This window comes from Cheilinus undulatus, linkage group 5 (genome assembly GCF_018320785.1).
Source record: "Cheilinus undulatus linkage group 5, ASM1832078v1, whole genome shotgun sequence".
Lineage (NCBI taxonomy): Eukaryota > Metazoa > Chordata > Actinopteri > Labriformes > Labridae > Cheilinus > Cheilinus undulatus.
Genome location: NC_054869.1, coordinates 22,815,735 through 22,838,729, shown reverse-complemented (window position 1 = coordinate 22,838,729; position 22,995 = coordinate 22,815,735). Strand labels below are relative to the sequence as shown.

The 22,995-nt window shown below is 43.2% G+C and overlaps 1 protein-coding gene across 1 annotated transcript in view; it reads right to left on the bottom strand.

Annotated features, from left to right (window-relative positions):
* Positions 1–1,645: 1,645 nt before the first annotated feature.
* Positions 1,646–22,995, bottom strand: part of fam222a (family with sequence similarity 222 member A) — a 63,014-nt gene continuing 41,664 nt past the window's right edge. Inside the window, exon 3 of the mRNA XM_041786699.1 lies at positions 1,646–6,279. Within this exon, the coding sequence (XP_041642633.1) occupies positions 4,817–6,279 (1,463 nt within the window). The 3' untranslated portion in view covers positions 1,646–4,816. The remainder of the gene's footprint in view (positions 6,280–22,995) is intronic.

Below are 22,995 nucleotides of genomic sequence, written 5' to 3'. Positions count from 1 at the left end.
AATACAACACTGCAGGGAGAACAATAAGAGAGACGCTTTATAGGTTTCCCATTTCCATATATATGATTTTCTCAAGGTTGCGGCACCCTCAGACTTTGGCAGCGTTGGTGCATTTGAGATCATTCGGGAGAAAAAAACACAGCCCTGTTTGTCCACAGGAACATTCTGAGAGCCACACAAACAGAGAAAAGGAAACAGGGAGAAAAAAAAAGAGCAAAATCCCCAGACTTTTGTGTTTAGATTGGATACGGCAATAAACCCAGCACGTAAACGAGATGAATATTTGGAAGCCATAAGCTTTTTCAGCTGAACATACATGGTTGTGATGCTGAAGAAATAAAACGCTGTAAGCTCTGGGAATTACAACCTGCTGCACTGAGCTTTGAGGCTGCCCCTTTCAAAATAAAACCCCCATATTTGAAGATCTTTTTTAACCTTTTGTTTTTGACTTAATTTATTGTAAATAGAGCATTTGTACAGCCCATCCAGTTGAATTCAGCAGCACAAAAGAGATGATGCTTTAAAAGACAGAAAGTGTAACAGTACTGTGCATCACAGCTCTGAGCCTGCTGGGTTAACTCAAGCCTCCTCAGGACCATCTGTATTATTGATTAAAGAATTTTCTTGCCAGGTAGGAGCCAAACGAAGAGGGCTTTATCTGCTGTAGACGCTGAGGAGGGATGCTGGGAAGGACTCTGATTTGAGAGCCCTGGGGGCCCAAGGGCAGCCAAGGGACAGCACCGAGGTTGACCACAGCATTGTGGAGGGGACATCACCCCTCATCTCCCCCCTCTGCTCACCCCCCCCCCATGTCATCTGTAGGGTAGAGAAGCAGCGCCAGGACTCTGCAGAGCAAGCAGCTGCCTTTATTTTCTCTGTCCCTCCCTTCTCCTCCCTGTGTTGAGATAGCTGACCCTGCTCTGCTCCCCGTCCTCATCCGCCGCCATATTTAAGGTGCATAATGTGCGAGCAGACCTTTGCACTGGTTAAAGGTCCTCGTGGACTTATTGGGATTTACTGAGGGATTTTTACAACCAGCATAAGTCAATTCCCCTCCACTTTGCCCCCGGGCCATCCTCGTGAGCGTCTCATCGCCCTTGAAAACCTGTTACCAGTCGATAGTGTTGCCACAGAGATAAGTTATAGATTAAAACGTCCTCCTTTAGATGGAGCAGGGATGGTGTAATGTATCATTTCCTCGCTCAAATTATTTTCAAAGCATTAATAGTGTGATTATAAATTAAGATATCACTTAGCAAAATTGAGTAAAAACAGGCACATAAAGTCTTCTCAGAGAGGAATGTGATCTCCTCAGAGCTTGAATATGAATATGAGGCCGCAGAGCTGAAGAGGGGAGGCTGAAACCAGCACCAGAAACATGGCAATTATCCTGATTACTGATGCTTCGAGGCTTCTCTGACCCCAAAAATCCCTCCCTGTATCTCCCTCTCCCTCTTTCTGTCTTCTTTTTTTTTTTTTTTTTTTTTGCACAGATCTGTCACATTGCACAGGGCCCCTCAGCCAGGCAGGGAGCAACCATGTATAATCCAACAGAAAACAAATCCCCTCCATCAAACACAGCCCGGCTTTTAAAGCAGGCCTCCGAGCACAGGCGCCATAGCGCGCTGCTGAGGCCCTCTGAGACGCTGTGGAGGCTGTGATTTAGCAACCCACCCCTCCAACTACTCCCCCCTTTTACAAACCCTGCTGTCCTCCCCTTCAACGCCAGCCAGCCAGTCCTAACCTTCAGTTTGTTTAAGCACCGCTGAACCCTGTTGGCCCCGGACAGGGGGAGGAAGGGGCTTAGATAATGACGTGCCATATGCCACTCTGCCTCTGCAGCTGAGTGAGCCGTGCATGGATCAGCTCAGGCACAAATCTATTTGAAATTTAATTCTATTATCCTAATATGGGGCTAAGCGTCCATTGTCCAAATCGGGAATTGTGGAATGGAGCGGAGTCGCAGGGCAGAGATGCTTCCCGTCAATAGGAGCTCATTGATGTGTGTAAAGGAGCAGGGGACAGACAGATTGGAGCCTGTGCAGAAGATAATGTACATGCAAAGCAGAGCTGTTTAAAGGTATCTAAACATTTTGACTTTTGAATTTATGTTTTATTTACTTAAACTTGGCTTAAAACGTGAAGATTCCTCTCTGTGCCAATAGGAAATCCCTCGCTATTTGAAAAAGGTTTAATTTCCCCCCTCAGACTGGAAGAATTCTATCCACTGGAAGTGTCCAGCAGTCAGGCGTCACCCAATATTCCCATTAGCGGCAAGGCCTGGTGCCTGAGACCTCCACTGGTGGGAAAGGCCAGACACCAGAAACTCCAGTGCCTCAAGTGTCTCCCTTCACTTCAACATCATGTGACAGGGTTTAATGCTCGGATGCAGAAGCCAAACGGGGCGGTGGGGGGGTTTAGGGACGGGATGTATCTGTAAATCTGTCAAAATATTTCTACAAGACAGAAAATATGCTGGGATCACACTGTGGCTGGGGTATTAAGCTGTTGAAACAACATGAAAATTTTCGCTGGAATGTTAAGGAGGCTTACTGTGCAAATTTAAGCCAAGGGGGCTTGGGTTTCTTTTGACTGAATCTTTGTCAGCCTTTAAAGACAGCGTGCACCTTTAGCTTTAGAAATTAAGGCTCATAAGTGAGGGTCGAAAACAGATCAGTTTACGGGGTGAAAGTGATTTTATCCCTTATAGTTGATTTAGATTTTTCCGCAGATCTCACTGTTGTTTTTCTTTGGATGGCCATGATAAATAATCTCGGGTTGATCTACATCACACATAACGCTGCTCTGTGGATCTCACTGAGCTGCTGAAACAAGCACCCGCTTTCCCCAAACGTTAAAAAATAATGACAAACTTCAAAGCCAATATTCGGCCTCTGAATATCTTCTTAAAGAAATTTATTTTACACCTCAAAACAAAAAAAGGAGAGGGATTAGGGATGTGGTACACTGGGAATGTATTGACAACTGTAGTTTACATTTTTTTTGGTGTAAGCTCAGAGAAAAATGTTAATACAGTCATAATAATTGCACTTCATAAATCTCGACTGATGCCAGTATTTCCCCACAACAAAGCTCTGGCTCGCTCTCTCTTTCCAGTTACCAAATTCAATTTAGCATTGAAATTTGACGGACAAAAGAAATGCTAATTTAAGACCAGAGGACTGCTGCACTGATCCAATTTTTTTCTCTTTCACTTGAGTCCCACAAGGCAATAAAACATTGCAGTAATTTAAGTGCAGTACATTCAAGGGAATCTCACAGTCATAATAAATATTTCACTGCTCTGAATCATCAAGTTAAGACCAGCCCGGGCTGAATCAAATCCCAACCAGGGGCTGAAATGGACGAGGGAAAAAGCAGAGAGCCTCGTCTCCTTTCATCTGATGCCAGAGGACAGGGCATGATTGTTTTCATTTTGTTTTTGTTTGCAGGATTAAATTGGGCTTCCACGTCTTTCTGTCATTACGATAACATTCGACAGAAGTACAGGACGAAGCACCGTAACTACAGGAGTCATGAGAAATCATCTCTACTTTAGCTCCAGAAAACATCCAAAGCTTAAAATAAAAACAAACAAAATCTGTAAAACATCCCCTTTACAGTTCTCAGATATGATCTTTGTGGGAATCACTTATTCTGTCTTGGTAGAAATCTTGCAATGACACAATTCAAGAAAAAAAAGTCTGAGGATTTTGAACTAAAAATACACACGCGCATGCACTCAGCCACATACACGCACAAACATACACATAAGGTTATTTCAATAACCTTCCAATCACATTCTTCATTGTAACATTTCTTTTTCTTGTTTTTTTGCAACATTTTCTTTTTAAATAAGTATTTCAAGATTTATTGTAGATTCCAGTGTTGGTTAGGAAAAAAGAGCTCTCCAAACAAGGTTCTTACAGAACCAAAGCAGCAACTATGCCTCACACCAGGACATAAGAAACTGCACATCAGCTTGAGGAGAAATTAATAAATCATAAAAACAAAAGTGGAAAAAAAATCATGATAAAAAAAGCATTTGAGACACTTTTCCCCATAGCAGCCGATGCATATAATATACCTACAAATATATAAAACAACAAAAAATAGGTTCAAGTTTTCAAGTTTCTTAAATATATCATATACAAACTACCCAATTCCAAACTTCAAAGTTAACAAGATTCAAGCAGTGCAATTTATGTATCAATTAAAACAGCAATAATAACTAATATTGTAATATCCTTTTAATTCAACCTTATGATCCTCGTACATATCCACCCGATTACTGCCTAGAGTTTCAGCCTCATCATGTATCTGTGAGTGTTTCTCTTTGTGTGTGATCTGTGTTAAAGAGTTTTGGATCTTGAGAGCAGCCCTAAACGTCGGCCCTTTAAGACCGTTTCAGTGACAACCTACACAGTAGCTTCATTTTAGTATTTGGAAGGGGGGGATACAAGTGGCGTATGCACTTCATGTCAAACCTATGATTCTCATCAAAAATGTTCAGGCAAGAAAAACAAGAAACAAACAGAAGAAAAATAAAACATAAATCAATCCAAAATTCCTATTGGCAAAACCACACAATGGAACATATGGAGAATCTTGAAATCCCTTTTCTCTCCCTCTGGCAATCCTTTCCACCTTTTTAATTTGGGATTCCCACAGCTTTCAGTGAAACCATCAAACCTATTGTCACACAGCACAACACCTCCTCTTCTCTAAGCTCCCACACTTTGTTAAAGCAGTGCCACTCGGAAAAAAAAAAACATCTGTTCTTTAACTTTGATTTTCTTCTCTTCGTTCTCCTCCTCTATCTGTAAACAGGGAGGCGGATGTGTGCATGCTGGTGGTCTAACAGACGTGGCACTGACACAGTCTCGTAGCCTTTGCCGAGCATCTGCTCCTTGATGCAGGGCGGGTGGATGTCGTTGATCAGGTACTCCAGAGACTGCAGGCTGCTGCTCAGCACCGACGTGTTGCACAGGCTCTTGCTGGGCAGGCTACAGCACAGGCCTCCCCCGCTGTCAATGGCAGGGTGATGATGATGGTGGTGGTAGTGGTGATGATGGTGGGGGTAGCCCATCTCTCTGTGCCCAGTTGCCGGCCCTCCTGTGGAGGTGCCCAGAAGCTCCTGGGGGTTGTAGCAGTCACTGTCAGGTGTCACCAGCACACTGTTCCACGGCGGGGCAAAGTATTGACCGACTGAGAAATTCCCGTGCATGCCCACGCAGTTCAAAGGGGAGGAGCTGACTTTGTCCAACCCTCCTCCTCCACTGGCACTCGCTGTCAGGTGGTAAGGTCTTGAGGAAGAGGAGGACACTTGGGCTGCCATGATCCCTCCACCTGGAACACAAGTTTCAGGAGACTTACTGATAGCGCCCCCTCCTCCGCTCCCTCCACTGTACATACGGAGTACAGCTTGTTGTTGGTGCTGTTGCTGTTGTTGTTGTTGTTGTTGCTTCTGCCAAAGGATGTAGTCCATTCCATCTGCATATACCCCAGTCTTCATCGCCTCAGCATTCTGAGCTGGCAGCCCAGGCCCTGCGTACACCATGTTAGCCTGGGGAGCCATTCCCACCACGTAGCCTCCCCCTGAGGAGCTAGAAGAGAGCCCCATGATAGTCGAGCCCTGCTTGGAGGGGCTGGAGTTTGACGGTGCGGTGGTGGCGGCCCCCTGGCACACCTGCTGAAGAGCCTGGGCCTGGCAATGCTGGTTGATCTGGTAGATGATGCTCTGGATGGAGGGGAGGTTGGACTGTGCGGGCAGGGCCAGGCCTCGGCCCCCTGTTACAGGAATCACTGAGCCTGCTACAGTGACATTTGGGGGAACCGATAGGCCGGGGCCTTCTGGAGGCTTCGTGGGCCCCGTGTGGTAGACCATTTGGCCATGGCCACTGGCTAAAGTGCTACTACTAGGGGGCGGGTATGGGGCGACAGCTATGTGGGCTGGAGAGAGCTTAGTCCGTCTGCCATCAGAGTTCTTGAGAACACCTTTAGAAGGAACAAAGGTAGACGATGAAGATGATGAGGATGCCTTGACAATGGCGAGCAGACCTTGGTAACCCCCTGTGTGGAGGTGTGGGTAAGGACTGTAGCGTTGCCCTGTGGTGTCATATCCATTCACAGTTCGGTTAAGGTGCTTGTGCTGGGGAACCCTGATGTTGGTGGGGAAGATCTTGATGGACAGCGGGCTGTTGGCCGTCTTCTGAGCGTAGGCGTCAAGTTCTGCTGCAGTGGGGTAGCGTGGTGAATGTGTGGGCACCACCAGCTCACCTGCAGGATAAACATCAGAGGAAAGGATGAGTGGAATGAGCACTTACGACTACATGTGTAGTGGAACAAAACAGCAGACAAAGGGTTTAATTACCAGAAATATTGAGTGAAACTGATGGCAATAGAAGCTACAAAGTCAGATCAATCAGTCAATTGCAATAAGAACTACTCTGCTAGATTGAAACCATGCAAAATTACAGTGACTACATTTAAAGCAGAGTGAAAAATATCAGTGCTTCACAGGAGCAGGGAATAAAAGCAGATGTAAACAGCAGAACAACACAAGCAGAGTTTAGAAAGTGTAAATCAGGACTGACGTGAGTTTTATGATCCATCACTCTGCGCCATTTGAGCTTTCTCTCCAGCTCATTTTCACACCCTCCTGTGGAGGTTCATCCCTAGACAAATGGATCTTTTTTAAAAACTCATTCTGTCAAAGCTTGGTACCTTAGGCGCTGTTAAATCAGTCCATTGTGAAATTAATTCGGACTCTCTTTAGCTTTGAATTGGGTTAGCCTTGGATACCAGGCGAGGAGGGATGAAGGGGAGGGGATAAAAGCTTGTTTAATTGCAGTGGCACATTTGAGATTTATAAGTGGTATCACTTACTGGGTCTTACCCTTGGCCACAGAAAATCCACATTTATTTAATCCAGAAGTTCATGAAGGGACCCTCACAACAAATAAACCTATTAAACACCTATGGGGAATTACTAGCCTGGTAGAGGTGAACTATATTAGAGCAGAGCCAAATCAAGAATGCTGGCAAGCTGCTCTGTGCAAACTTGGTCAAGAATAAAAGGGAAAGACGGGTTCACAGATAAGCTAAAAACAAGGCTGGCCGGTAGGGATAAAGGGGAAAGCTTTCTGGGGCCCAGTCAAATAGGGCCCATGAAGGTCGGCAAAATCATTGTTAATTGTAAAGTTAATCTGTGAAAACCATATTTACATTTAACATGAATAATAAACACTCCTATCAACGAAACAAACACTAAATTGTATCTATCAAGCAGCACAATATTACCCAGTTTCTTAAAACAAGTTTGCTAATAATATCAGTGTGGATGGGCACGCTGAACTAAACCAAAGTAATGTAATGTCAGACTTCATAGCTAAGCCATGATGAGCACAAACGTCGGGATACTGGAAAATAACTTTGAGGGGGGAAAATAATTCAATAATTGCAAAAGAAAGGCAAAAACAGGCAATAATTTGGCTAAAAGTGACAAAAGTAGGGGGTTAAAATGGCAATAAAACTAATAAAAAATGGCAAAAATGGGTTTAAAGTGGCAAAAATTGGCAGAAATAACTGATGAAAATTGGTTAAAAAGTGGCAAAAATAAGTGATGTAGGGCAACAAAGGGTAGAAAAGCAGCAAATATTGGTTAAGAAAGTTAAAAAAGTGGCAAAAGTTATGAAAAGCTGTTAAAAAAGTGGCAAAAATGTATTGAAACAATTTGCTTACAGTGGCAAAAATGTGTGGTAAACATGGTGAAAAGCTGTTAAAAATGACAAAAGGGGGCAAAATGGGTGGCTAAAACAGTGAAAGGGGTGAAAAATAGCAAAATAATGAATGAATAACTTGGACATGAGAACCCAATAACAGCTTGACACGCTTTTCAGTTCCAAAATGAGGAAACTGTTCACCAGGACTCTAGCATCAATGCTAATGTTCAAACTCATGCATAGGTACTATCAATAAATCACAACTGAGGAGAGCCCATTCATTGGGTTTCTCAGGGTCCCTGCCAATCCAATTCTGTTGGCGAGCCTTGTTAAAAACATCTAACTGACTTGTAAAATTCCACTTCAACATATCAAGCAGAGGACATGACAGCTGTTTGGTCAGTCACCACTATGATGATCAAAAAGCAGTAAAGACATTCTTTTGTGTTCATGTAGATTCTTATCACGTGATATTTTTGCATACAACAGACAAAGGCAGGTCTAAAGATGATGCATTTAATTTAAATGTAAATTCTGTATGCTGTTTGCTATATGAAACCAATTCAATGCCCAAAATTCAATTCAGCAGAGAATGTGGCAAGTGAGACTAGCATTGGCCTTCGCTCAATGAGCCAAGGCTCGGCCATTGTGAATCGGGGTGGCAAACAGGAAAATGGCAATTTCTCAAAAGCCCACCATGTGTCATTGTTTGAGGGCTGGGCATGGAGGTGAGGGGCCGCGGTGAGATTGGATTTAAACGACATTATTCAGGCAATTTCATGGCTACTTAGCTCAGTGTAACAAAAAGGGTGGGGGGTTGGGAAAAGAACTCAATTTACAAGCAATATATCAGCTGCCACCAATGACTTGCAACCCCTTCAAAAATGACATTTTTATGCAAAAGCTAACAAAATGCACAAAAATTAACTGCCATAACTGTGCCGTCAGCAAATGTCCTGGCAACCTCGAGGAGCGTGCAGGGTGCAGGCTGTGACTAGGACTCACTCCATTTCCTCCCCGATTGCAAAATCATTTTAAAAAGACTCCTCAGCCAAGTAGTCACAATTCTCATTTCTGTGCTCCCATTACAGATAGCATGGGGAGTTCATTTCAACAACCCTTTGGGTCTCCAACTGTGAAAATGATTAAATCTACAAGATCCATATCATAACAGAAATAAATTGGGAATTTAGCAGCAGAGGGCAGAGACTGAATATCCAGAGCCAAATTTAATGAAATCTCATCCACAGTGTGCTTCATTCAGCAGACAACATGTGTTCTAAATCAGACACAATATACGTCAAATTAAAATTAAAATATGTAAAATAGCTTGGATATAATAACTTGGTTTTAATCAGAGCGAGGAAACCTGCTGCCATAATAATGGGTGAGGCTGAGAGTGCCAGTCCAGTCTATCTAAATCTAACTAACCTTACTGAGGCAGAGCTGAGCCTCCCTGGTGACAGCAGTGCCATTTGCTTTGATGTTCTGACTAGCAGTGAAAAACTGACAGAAGACTTATTTCATTTGCTCAGAAGAGAAAAACACGCTCATTTCAAAGCACATTGCTGATCCACATGCAAATGGAATGGCGGCATTTTTTCTGATCTTCTTTACATGAGGGCAAAAAAAGGCAGTCTTTGATCATCACATGGTCTAAATGAGGGAAGATACTTGGCTTTCAGGCATATCAAGGGCCTGTGCCCTGCCGCCCCTATGAGCCCCCAGCTGCAATCTGCCCATCATTCCACCTAATTACTGCCACATGAGGAAAAAACCTATGAAAACAGCCAGGAAATTCATTAAAGGGTGGCTAATTCTATTCCTTCTCTCTGACTGAGTCCATATTTTCCATGCCTGAGCCTGCATTTCTTCTGAGAGAGACGAGAAAGCCCTCGCCTCTCCGTCTTTTTCCCAGCTTGGCCCTTGTTTGTCAATAGGCAGAGCCTTTGGCACACCAACCTGGCATCAAAGGGTTTCACACTTCACAGGCCACAGGGATTAGAGGCCTTTCAGGCCTACAAAACCCATCTCAGCTCCACAAAGGCTTCCGGTTATTAGAAGCCATGGGCATAAAGGAAAAAGAGGAGGAGGAGGCAAATGAGCATCTGGATGCTTCTGATTCCAGCTCCCTCTTTAAAAAGTTCCATGGTATAAATTTTACAGCAAACTTGATTACAGTAAGTATGGCCACAAAGCAGGGTGTAATTTCACTCAGTGTGATACACACTGTGTGTTTGATGTGCAGGGTCTCCACATCTCTCTTCTCCAAAGCACTAAGTCTATAAGTGTGGACATGGAGGTTAAAGGAAAGAGTCTCTTTTTAGGCGAGAGCTCTGTGACTTATTGGTTGAGACTGCAGTAGATCACAGCTCTGAGCAGCAGCATACAGATGGTGCTGCCTGATAAACAGCCTCCAAGGCAGCCAGAGCTGCCTTTTTGTATGAGCCCTCACCTCCTCGTAAGGTAGGGGGTTTCCTGCACCTGTGCACGCTGTGCAGCATGCAAACAAAATGCACGATAACACAATAAAGAAATAAGCAAAGACACTCACACCAAAACCTGCAAGTGCAGTTGTGTGTCTCATTTGGCATCAGTGGAGCATGTTGTTATCCTCTGCTCAGCGCTCTCTCATGAAATGTAGGGCAGGGACAACAACAGGTGCCTGTGCGGGCGACAGCCTGCAATGCCTCCTGGGCTAAATGCTTCACACTCGCTTCATTTCGACATGCGACAGCCTTGTAAGGATTAATTATTTCCCCTGGGGATGGAAGAATATGCTTTTTCCCTTCCTGAGAGCAGGAGAGGCTATGTGCACTCACAACAGCTAGAAGCACACGCACAGGGAAACCAGAGCTAGCTAGCTCTGCTTTTACAATAAGAGGGGAAAAAAAACTTTCACATGAAAGGAATGTAAATAAACCAAGCATATGATTGAACTGCATTGGAGATGAGATAAAAGCTGAGGCAAACACATGCATTAGTTCTGAGAGATCACGCGCCAGGGAGCGGAGATGGCAGGGAGGCAATTAATGGGCTGACCTTCGTCCTTAATCACCCAGTGCCTGGCACACAATGCCCATGTGTCAGAGCAGCACATCTCTAAATGCCACCCCTCATTAGCACCATGCACGCAGTGAGAGACTCTATCTGTGCACTGTTACACTCTCCAGCGGGCAGACAGAGATAGCAGAGGCTGGGATAGGATAACATGGCAGCACGGAGCCGGACTGAGCCGCAATAGGCCCTGATATGATCTAGAAATCCCATTTCACTTGGAGGATGGGCACTCTCCTTTCTCTCCATTTTTGATTGGCATGAAACTCCCCGAGTGCGACGTCCTTGGTGTACCCCGTGCTGTCACTGTGATTGCGTGTGTGTTACTGTGTGTGTATCTTAGTGCATTTGGTGAAGGGGGTACCCAATTCTGAACACTCAATTAACACTCCTTTAATTAGCTAGCAGTACATTTTGAATTCTGATGAACTAATTTTCTTGGTGTGAGGGTGGAGGAGGTGGGGGAGGTTGGGTTGGGGGGGCTGGTAAAGATGAGGTCCACTGGGTACAAAACAGCAATAAAGAGGGAACTGGTTAGATTAGACTGTAAAAAATCCATTAAATTCTGTGCACTTCTTCCAAGTGAGAGGTCAAATTGTGTTGATCACAAGAAGCAGAGGCAGACAGAGAGAGTATGAGAGCAGGGAGTTAGGTGAGGTGGAAAGGGAAAGGAAGAAGGGGAGTGTGGGGGGGGGGGTGGAGAGAAAAAGGGAGAGGAGATAGGGAGTCAGAGGCTGTGCGAGAGAGCAGCACCAAATCCAGAGGACCATGAGAATGCTTTGCATTTTAATTAGAGGTTTAAATGAATAAGCAGAGGAAAAAGTCGAAGAGAACTGCCTGAAATGCCCTTGCTCCCATTTATTAGTGTTCCAAGTGTTCTAAAATTATGGGCAGGCTGGAGAAGTTTCTTCTTATTAGTGGAGAAAGCGCTGCCACACATCAAAAAACCCTGGACGTTTTCTCACTCTCTCCTACAAGCTGCCATCCCTACTTATCACATACACTTTGATCCCCTCTGACCGTGTATACTGGTGAGCAGTGGGAAGAAATGGGCCTGCTTAAATGAAGGGAGAGGACCATTTGGTGTAAGAGCAATTAGGTCTTCATGGAACACAGTGCATGCAGTTCACACCGCACACTCCTAACCAATGAAGTTAGGACAAACAGCAGGAGCAGAGGCTAGCACAGAGATAAAACATGGGGTCAGCTCTGGCCCAGTGCCGGGACAGTCACCAGGACTCTTTCAGACACAGCTAAGTCAAGATAGTGCAAGTATGTGAGTACTCAATATGGCCGTAATTACTCGGGTAATGATTTACTGCTTGTGCACTGTTTTAATCTGGAATACTTTGACTAATTTAGCCTTACATGTGGACTCAAACTCAAAAAGTTGTTAATATTTAGTTTCCATTTTATCGTAGAATCAGACCACTCAACAGTCACAGAGTTACACTGATGGCCATTCAACAGTCACAGAGTTACTCTGATGGCCATTCAACAGTCACAGAGTTACTCTGATGGATATTCAACAGTCACAGAGTTACTCTGATGGCCATTCAACAGTCACAGAATTACTCGGGTGGCCATTCAACAGCCACAGAGTTACTCTGATGGTCATTCAACAGTCACAAAGTTACTCTGATGACATTTAACAGTCACAGAGTTACTCTGATGGTCATTCAACAGTCACAGAGTTACTCTGATGGTCATTCAACAGTCAAAGTTACTCTGATGGTCATTCAACAGTCACAGAGTTACTTGGGTGGCCATTCAACAGCCACAGAGTTACTCTGATGGTCATTCAACAGTCACAAAGTTACTCTGATGACATTTAACAGTCACAGAGTTACTCTGATGGTCTTTCAACAGTCACAGAGTTACTCTGATGGTCATTCAACAGTCACAGAGTTAACACTGATGGTCATTCAACAGTCACAGAGTTAATCTGATGGCCATTCAGCAGTCACAGAGTTACTCTGATGGTCATTCAACAGTCACAGAGTTACTCTGATGATCTTTTAACAGTCACAGAGTTACTCTGATGGTCATTCAACAGTCACAGAGTTACTCTGATGGTCATTTAACAGCCACAGAGTTACTCTGATGGTCATTCAACAGTCACAGAGTTAGTCTGATGGTCATTCAACAGTCACAGAGTTACTCTGATGGTCATTTAACAGTCACAGAGTTACTCTGATGGTCATTTAACAGTCACAGAGTTACTCTGATGGTCATTCAACAGTCACAGAGTTAACACTGATGGTCATTCAACAGTCACAGAGTTAATCTGATGGCCATTCAGCAGTCACAGAGTTACTCTGATGGTCATTCAACAGTCACAGAGTTACTCTGATGGCAATTCAACAGTCACAGAGTTAATCTGATGATCTTTTAACAGTCACAGAGTTACTTTGATGGTCATTTAACAGCCAAAGAGTTACTCTGATGGTCATTCAACAGTCACAGAGTTACTTTGATGTTATTTAACAGTCAGAGTTACTCTGATAACATTCAACAGTCACTGCTGTAACTTTACCTCTTTTGCACTAATATACTTAACTTACCCAGACCTCTTCATAAACCTCTGTTTATATTTTACTAATTTCAAACAGAGGTTTCTATTTGATTTTATTTGACTACCACTTTGTTTAATTAATATTCGTCCATCTTAAATGACTTTGTACACTATATTGCCAAAAATACTCAATCACCTGCCTTGACTGAATTTAAGTGACATCCCATTCTTAATCCTTAGGGTTTAATATGATGTCGGTCCACCTTTTGCAGCTATAACAACTTCAACTCTTCTGGAAAGGCTTTCCACAAGGTTTAGGAGTTTGTTTATGGGTATTTATTTTTGACCATTCTTCCACAAGCACATTTTTGAGGACACACACTGATGTTGGATGAGAAGGCCTGGCTCTCAGTCTCTGCTCTAATTCATCCTAAAGGTGTTCTGTCAGGTTGAACTCAGGACTCTGTGCAGGCCAGTCAAGTTCATCCACACCAAACTCCCTCATCCATGTCTTTATGGACCTTGCTTTGTGCACTGGTGCAAAGTCATGTTGGAACAGGAAGGGACCATCCCCAAACTGTTCCCACAAAGTTGGGAGCATGGAATTGTCCAAAATCTCTTGGTATGCTGAAGCATTCAGAGTTCCTTTAACTGGAACTAAGGGGCCAAGCCCAGCTCCTGAAAAACAACCCCACACCATAATCCCCCCTCCACCAAACTGCAGTCAGACAAGTACTGTTCTCCTGGCAACCACCAAACCCAGACTCATCCATCAGATTGCCAGATGGAGAAGCGTGATTTGTAAATCCAGAGAACGCGTCTCCACTGCTCTAGAGTCCAGTGGCGGTGTGCTTTACACCACTGCATCTGACGTTTTGCATTGCACTTGGTGATGTCTGGCTTGGATGCAGCTGCTCAACCACGTAAACCCATTCAATGAAGCTCTCTCACAGTGTTCTTGGGCTAATCTGAAGGCCACTTCACTTCCAGTTGCTTCCACTTTATTACAATACCGCTGACAGTTGACTGTGGAATATTTAGGAGCAAGGAAATTTTACATCTGGACTTGTTGCACAGGTGGCATCCTATCACAGTAGCATGCCGGAATTCACTGAGCTCCTGAGAGCAGCCCATTCTTTCACAAATGCTTGTAGAAACAGTCTGCATGCCTCGGTGCTTGATTTTATACACCTGTGGCCATGGAAGTGATCGGAATACCTGATTTCAATTATTTGGATGGGTGAGTGAATACTTTTGGCAATATAGTGTACATGTATTTCCAGTTGAAATCTTTCTTTCTTTGCACTACAACAATTCTTGGCTTCAATTTTCACTCAAATAACACTGATATATCCAAATGATGTAACTGTTAATGTGTGAGACCTATATTGTCTGTCTACAGTGTTCATTGTTGTATACAGAAAACATCTGCTGTATTTATTGTTTGACAACTTTTCTTAATATAGTGTTTATATTTCCAATTGTGATCTTTTTTAGGCATCTTAGATGTGCTTTGCTTTTTGGAATGCTGCTGCTTTGAATTGGCCCCCTGGAGACAAATAAAGTTTTTCGAATTGAATGGAATTTGAGTTAAATACTCTTCTTTCATTTTATTGAGAATCAAAGTAAAACTGATCAGACTAGTAAAATTAATCTGATCAGGTTTCAGTTCTCCACCCAGCCCCAAAACTGCCACATATACAGTGCTTCCTCCCTCCCTCTGTCCCTTCTCATCAGTGTTGATGTTTTAGGTAGCTATACAGATGCTTATAGAACTTGAGTTACATCCAGCCACTACTTTTTTTCCACATGAATCAGATTATGGTGCACAAGTATGCAGGGAATGCTTTTGTCAATGATGTAATGAAGCATTTGGAAAAAAAAACAAAAACTTGCTTCTGAACAGCATTAGAACTTTTCACAAGTTTCTGAAACAATGTCAGGTATGCATTTGTATTAGACGGGGCAGGTGGCACAGCAACAGATGTAATCAAAGTCTGATCATAACTCAGCACACGTCCTTGTGTATGCATGCTCAATAGAGGCACACAGGCTGGGGAGGAGGAGAGATGGAGGCAGGCTGTCTTATTAATCAATCCCTGATGTTGTTAATCTCTTAAAGGGGTAAAATAATAAAAAAAATCACGTGTTGGCACGTGTTTCATCAAGTTTACCAAGTTAGTGACACTGGAGTGGAATTAATTTGCACTAAATTTTGGATGAGTTATTATTTTTGGGTAGTTAATTCATTGAAATCAATACCTTCTTTCGACAGCCCTTGTTAAAATGTGTAATTTAACATTAGTCTACCATGAAGATACACTTGGCAACACTGACAAATACAAAACACCCTTAAAGAGGCAGAAATCCTGGAGCAGAACCAGACTTTTCAGTAGACAGCCATCTACTGCAGTAGACTGGACTAAGAATTGATGTTGCTTGTGTTTTGTACCTCTGAACCAGCAGGACACCTTTCTCTACACAGTCCACATTCCAAAATTAATGGCCACTTTGAGCTGATTGTAATGAAGTTATTGAGATTAATAATTCATGGCTGAAACAGTACTCAATTTTTCATGGAAGAAATGCTTGGCATGGAAAAAGTTTGACTTGTCGAGTGTGTTGCAGCCTCAAAATGAAAAATTCAAACAGCTTTATTCACGGAGAAACCCTTGACCCTGCGGCTATTGTTCGGCTCTCAGCAGATAGGATCAGGGTCTATGACATCCTCTCCCCAACGCCGTTAGCTTGCTGTAAAAGGACAGGCAGGCTGGGGAAAGCCAGAGGCAGCTCCCCGTCCTGAACAATACCTGCCTTGTGCTAATGGAGGTGTCATCTGGCACAGGGCTGATTAGTCAGCGATTACAGCCAGGCCTCAATTGCCGTGACAACTGCTGCAAACACAATGGGCCCTGATAGAGCCAGCTGTTTGGTCCTCTGCAATTAACCCTGCATCCCACTCGTCTCCGGCAGTGCGCTGCCTCTAATTGACTATTGGGCACACAAAGCAGGGGCTGTGGGCCAGACCCCCTGGACGTAGCCCCCCTGCCCCTGCGTAGAGGTAGAGATGATAATAATAGAGGCGTCCTGTGGACTCGGCCGCCAGTCAATCAAAGCCTCGGAGCCCCACAGGAGCTTCCTGAGGAGCGAGGGAGCAGAGGAAGCACATGTATGAGCCAGTGATCAACAGGGTAGAGCAGCCTTGCAGGGGGCAGACATGTTGAATGTGCCCTCAGTCGGAGTGCTAATCAATTCAAGTGCACGTGACGGGGAAGGAAACCCTGCTGCTCGGCTGATATCAGAAGAGACATTTTTAGGAACACTCATCTTCCTCTGTTCATCTCAAGGTTGATTTTCTGTGCACAACAGAGAAAAAAATCAAGGCAATTATTTGGCAGGCCTTTGCTATCTATAATTACAAAGATAGAAATCAAACTGCAGTGATTTCTCAGAGGATAGAGCCGTCTGAATGTGCGGCTGCTTGTGTCATCATAATCATCAAACTAATGCATATTGTAAGACAGTAGAAAAGAAAATGTGGTCTTTTCCAAACTCCTGTCAGTTTTCTCAAAGTTATTACTTATTTCTATTTAAAATTCTGCATTTAACATCTTTCATATTTCCATGACAAAGTTTTACTTTAAATGTGCAATGCTAAACTGCAAAATATTTCATTGAATAAGTCGGTTAGTAAAATGAGTGCTTGTACAACACTTTTCAACAAGGTTTGCCATACTGCAATCATCTTGAGCTTTAAACCTTCCAGCATGTTTCACAAATAGCAAAGAGGATAATGAGAATGTTAAAGCAATCTGCACACTGATCCTTCACAGGCACGCAGACATGGCTCTATGTCAAAAATGGATTTAATCATTAAAAGAGATTTTAAGGGGGGAAAAAACTTGGAAAAAACTCCCAAATCTAATCTTTGATTTCATTAAACTAAATCTAATCTAAGATTTAATCTATCTATTTCCTGCACAAGCAGATGGAAGAAATTCTAAATGGAGAGCCTAATTGTGGCTTCCTCCTCACACAGACTGCAGCATGAGGTCATTTAGTGAGGCTGCAGTGAGGAGTGGCACGTGTGTGGTTAATGCGGTTCACTGAAACACAGATAAAGTCCACGGGTCCACATGAAAAATAAACCAGATCAGTTTTTCTCATCTGAGAGAATCATTTATAGTTTCATATATGTGTTTACCATGTTGGTGCACATTAAGATCAAAAACTGCTAATTGGGTTTCTTTTATAAAGCTTTCCTCCCTAGACATGTGAAATATTACACCGCCAGGACACTGTCATGTTTACATTTTCTCGTTAGAATTTATCTCTGAAGCCAGATGTTACTGAATCAGCCATGAAAATTAATTAGCTGGTTTGATGTGGCAACCTTGTGCTCCTTCCAGACAGACCTGGCTTTTATGGGCTGTCGGGGAAATTACAGAGAATTGATTGATCCTGAAGGACCCCTCTGGTCACATGGCCTGGCAGACACTTACAAAGAGAACTAACACATCCTGCTAACAACAGTAGATTCAAATATTTCATTTTTTAGTTGTATTTGACATCCTTTCTCTTTAGAACAATGCTAAATAGAGGTAGAGGGGAAAATTTCATTCAGGTCAGAATCGCATAGAGGAGAGTGGGGTACAACCTAACAGTTTTTGTATTTGGCTCAATAATTTAAAAAATATTTGAGTTACATTGATCATATTGTTAAAACAGCAAATTACACCTATACAACAAATGAACACTGGATGTTTTTTTTTCAACTCAGCGCTTAGAAAAACAAGTATGCAAAAGAAATGTACTTTTATGGGTGAAAATACACTTCTCCAGAAATCTCCACCAGTTCTCCACCTAAAACTGATGAAAAATAGTACCCTGCTAGTGTTGTGGTCACATGACCAGAAACATATTCCACTCAGCAATGTTAAACACCCTAAAAGGCTAGCGTTACATTTTACCCCATGCTCACCCCTATATCAATGTCTACGATTCTGAATCAATCCAAAATTCCCAAGAACTGATATTTTTTAGCGTACTTTAGTACATGTAGTGTATTTTCAACTGAGGCATTTTCCTCCCTGCGCTGTCCCAGACTGATGCTGCAGGAGGTGTGTGGCTTGTTAGCTGTGCTGTTAGCATTAGCAGCGCTAGCTCTTAGTGTCAGTAATGATACAGAGCTGTGTCTGACACACTTAAGTACTGCCTGAGCTGTTGATGAAGCCTTGAGTTACTCAGGATGTCCTGTTTTCCCAAAAACAAAAATTTAAGACACACTATGGATTATACAATCCCAGGTAAGAGGAAGCCTGACGTATCTTCTTACTGCGCTATGCTTAAATAATGTAACATCATACAGACGCGTTCAGCCAAAGTGAGTATCAGCAAACAACTGCTGACCGCACCGGACAACAAAAATAAAAGGGTCTATCGTTTGGTTGATTTTACATCAATGACTGGTGTTCTGGTTGAACGTGTGAACGTATTAACTGGTGACTATAAGAATGTGTCTGGGTTAATAACCGATATCAAAAACTTAAAGAGCCCCTTTGTTTAATTTTTCATCAAATTCACATCTCCTAAGAATATCTTAGACATAACAGAAAATTTTTACCCGTTTTAACAATGTTGTAACTAGAACAACCACTGACACTTTCAGCTGAAAAATCATCAGTTAACACGGTCACATGTTAAAACATAACACCTGCTCTCCTACAGCATCATCAGTGAAGGCTTTTGATTTATGATTTTTTTTTCCACTGACAAGTTTCTGATAAATCCTGCTTAAACCCACACATTTTATTCATTAAGACAATTTTGCAATCCAAGAACAAATGTCTGTTTTCTTTGCTTTTATTGTAATCAGCTGATTTAAAAAAAAAAAACTACTAATATTCTAAAAACATTTTTTTCTGAGAACATTTTATTAAGCTTTTAATGCTAAGAAATAATACAGCCCCTTAATGCGCAACAGACTGGAGTAGATGCGGAAATAATCACCTCTTTATAACAAACAGGGAATGTGTTTTGGATCGAAATAGATTCTGAACAAGTCAGGACCCCCAGAATCAGAATTGAATCACATCTTGGGATACTTAAAGTCCCTGTAAAGTCACAGAAAAAGCTGTATTTTAGTTTTGTTGTCTGACAGGCCACAGTGTGATGAATCACCAGACTAATTGTCAGTCATGAAAACAATCTCTAAGGTTATACAAATAAACTTCAAAATAATGTAAAATAAGGCAGTAATATCTACGCTAGGATGGTGTGGGTCTGTCAGTTGAATGAGCTGAAGCCACATCCACTCACGAGAAATATCCTCTCAAATTTTGAAAACATTTCTGATTAGAGCGCAGCTGCCTGGCTCTGCGCCAGAGTAGAGAGACAGAAGCTGAGGATTAAATTTACTGTTTTCTGGCACAAATCTCACCGCTATGATACTTTTGATGACCCCTTGGCCACTGTGGCTGATAGATTTGGGAAATTATTTCACAATGAACAAAAACAGCATGTAGCTGGCTGTTAACTTTCAATGAAGGCTGTGACATCAGCTAACAACAGACTGTACTGAGATGAAATGCTCTGTGATTTTATGTTATTGTAGAGTCAGGGGGTTGGGGTAAATCCCCAAAGGTACTGGTGATGAAATGGGCTCCTATATTTTCCCTGCCCAAATTAAAGCGAGCCAGGAAAGAGGTGAACAACCTTCAAATGGTCTAAATCCAAATACAGTCACACAGAGATCTCTGTGTTTTCACATTTACAGCAATCCTATTCCAACATATCTAGAGATTTAAGACACAAAGTTTGGATTTCACTTTACAGGGACTTTAACATTTCACTTCTCTAATGCTAAACATTTATTGTATGTATGAATCTAAAAATACTCCTCAAAATACCTTTTGTCCTCCTTCAAAACAGGTGAATAAATGTGACACATTAAAGCGAGGTTAATCCCTGACTTATGCATGCTCTAATCCATAAAGCACTTAAATTACAAATACTTTTTTCCCTCTGTGAATGCCTCTTGATGTTTCGCTGCTTTCTCTAGTCTTCATCCCTTTCACCTTCTCTGTACATTTTCTTTTCTCTTTCCTTGCTTCGTCCCTCAATCCTCGTCTTTACAACCCCCCTTCTCTTCCCCTTTATACCTCCTATCCGCCTCCCCATCCCTCCATTGATGTCTCCCCCCCCCCTCCTTGTCTCTTCTTCTCCCCTCTCTGTCTCTTCCGCTTTCCTCTCTGAGTAAGTGAGTTTCATCTGGGGTGCTCGCCGGGCAAAATCACCTCAGGGCGAACACTTTATTATCTGTAGTCAAAGCGTCACCACAAATACCATTCTACACACACAAGTGTCACTTTCCATTTGTCTGCACTCTGGCTGCATTAGCAGAGCCTCGCCGGCCCAGAGCCTCGTCTCAAACGCGGCCGGCAGAAGAAAACTAACAGCGTGGGAAAGCGCTCGTCCTGCATTCCTGCCCCATTAACACCACTGACAGCACCAGAGCAGACCTATTGCCTTTGAATTAAACATTACTATCAGCACTAACCCTTGGGAAGAAAGCATTTTAAAAGACAAAAACAAACAGATATTGTAACAGGCTTGACTTTTTATTTGGCTCAGAAAGTCATAGCACGCATGCATAATGCTTTTTATTTTAAATCTTGCATGCCAGTCGACTACAGATTTCCTGGTAGCTTTTAGAAGTGTTTTAAACATGCCATGTCCCTGTCAATTAGAGCAATAAATGCAAAAAATTGCCAGATAACAAACATGGGATCCCTGGAGATGGCTGCACGTGTTAACCTCCAATGATGGAGCGGAGCGTCCAGCAGCATCAACACCAGTGTGTAGTTTGTGTCCTCTTTGAGCCACAGAGGAATGCAGGCCAGCAGCCATGTCGGGCCTTTTGTGGGACGCCCGTGCACCAAACAAACACAGAAACTGGGGCAACATGTTTACCTCACACCACACGATGCACTCCAGAAACAAAACCACCAGACAAAAAGAGCGACCTCCATGTTTGTTCCCATGACAGCCAAAAAAGACATTCAATAGAAAAATATGAACCTGCCTGAATATTTCAGACTGTGCACAGAGCCATGACCTTGTTTCAGCACTAGTTCTACCAGCAGCTTTCCTTTGCAATAATTTATGGGCAGCATGATAGATAATAAATGTAAAAAATAACTTTATTCATCACAAACTGCTCTCTGTTTAATAATCAAGTCTGGCCAAAGGGCTTAGCGGAGTCCATGCTCGGTGTGGATGGGGGGATCTGGCTCCCCAGTTTGTAGGCTGCCTGTGATGATCCAGCCCTCAGGCCTGCCTGGGCCACCCTCATTGTGCATACAGCATGGTCTAGAAAGCAGAGCTTTATCAGCAAATACCCCGAGTCAGCACAAGCAGCGGGGCGGTTATGCATTGCGACTGGCACACCAGCCGATATTGTCATGTGCGATTAGGCCTGTGCTCACGAGCCTGTGAACTCATTCCTATGGCATCAAAGTCACCCCCGCACCCACCCCCGCTACTCTCGTCCAGTTACTTCCCCTCCTCTCTCTGCTGCCCTCTGCTCCCTCTCTAGGCTTTTCCATTTTAAATTCAGCTACTGCTGAAAACACCCTTGCTGAACCCTGTGGAAAGCTGTGCTCCAGCTCAAAAACACACAGAGGCAAAACACAACAACAGGTTGGACTGGTTCCATTTCCAAAACAAAACTCTGCAGCTTAAATATGTCGGTCCAGAAGGGTCATCTACAAGTTAAAGCCAGCCAGTGCTGCCAGAAACAGCCGGTGCCCGTTGTTTTGTCTCGGTACACCTCTCCAGATGACACGGCTGATAGACAGGAACAAAAGACGGCTCACAGGAAAAAGAAGCTGTGAGGCTGGTTTGGGAAAAACACCAAGAGACAGAGATTAAAGCATCAGTGATGATGCAGAGAGCAGTGCAGGACACACAGAAATACAGAAAGCTCAAATCCTGACCTGAAACATTCATGCCTCACCCTCCCTGTCCTGTCTTTAAGAGAATATGCCACGCTGTGACACCGTTTTCTCAAAGGGCTGCATGTACAGCCGAGAGCAAGTCATGCACAAACTCAAATGGACAACAACACAAACGCACACAGAGGTTTGGAGTAAAGGACCTCAGAGGTAGAGATTGTAAACGCATTCAGAGATAAGAAAAGGAACCAGAGCAGAGAGCAGAGGAGGAGGAAGAAAGGCAGAGAGAGTGGGGGAGAGATGAGGGGAGAGATGAGGGGAGGCTAGAGGCGCCTGAGCAGGCCTGTCAGACCAGAGGAAGTGCTGGTGCGCAGGCCTGCAGGTAAATGGAAGAAGAAAGGCGCCTGCAGGCTGCCCGAGGCAAGCCTGGGCCCTTCTGTTCTATCATTTAGGAGACAAGTCCTCCACTGATTCCCAATTAATATTTAACACTGCACAGACAACAAGGCAGGCAGCTACAGTATACATGCCAACGAGAGGAGAGGAGAGGAGAGGAGAGGAGAGGAGAGGAGAAGAGAGGAGAGGAGAGGAGAGGGTGCAACTTAGAAAAAAGATGTCAGTAAATATGCAGGGGCAAGGATTTAAAAGAGGAGCTTTTTTTAAATTTTATTTTAAGTTTAGCTTGAAGCTGAACTGTGTAATTTTTCTTAATTAATACATCACTTTTCATCCATCTGTTAGACTG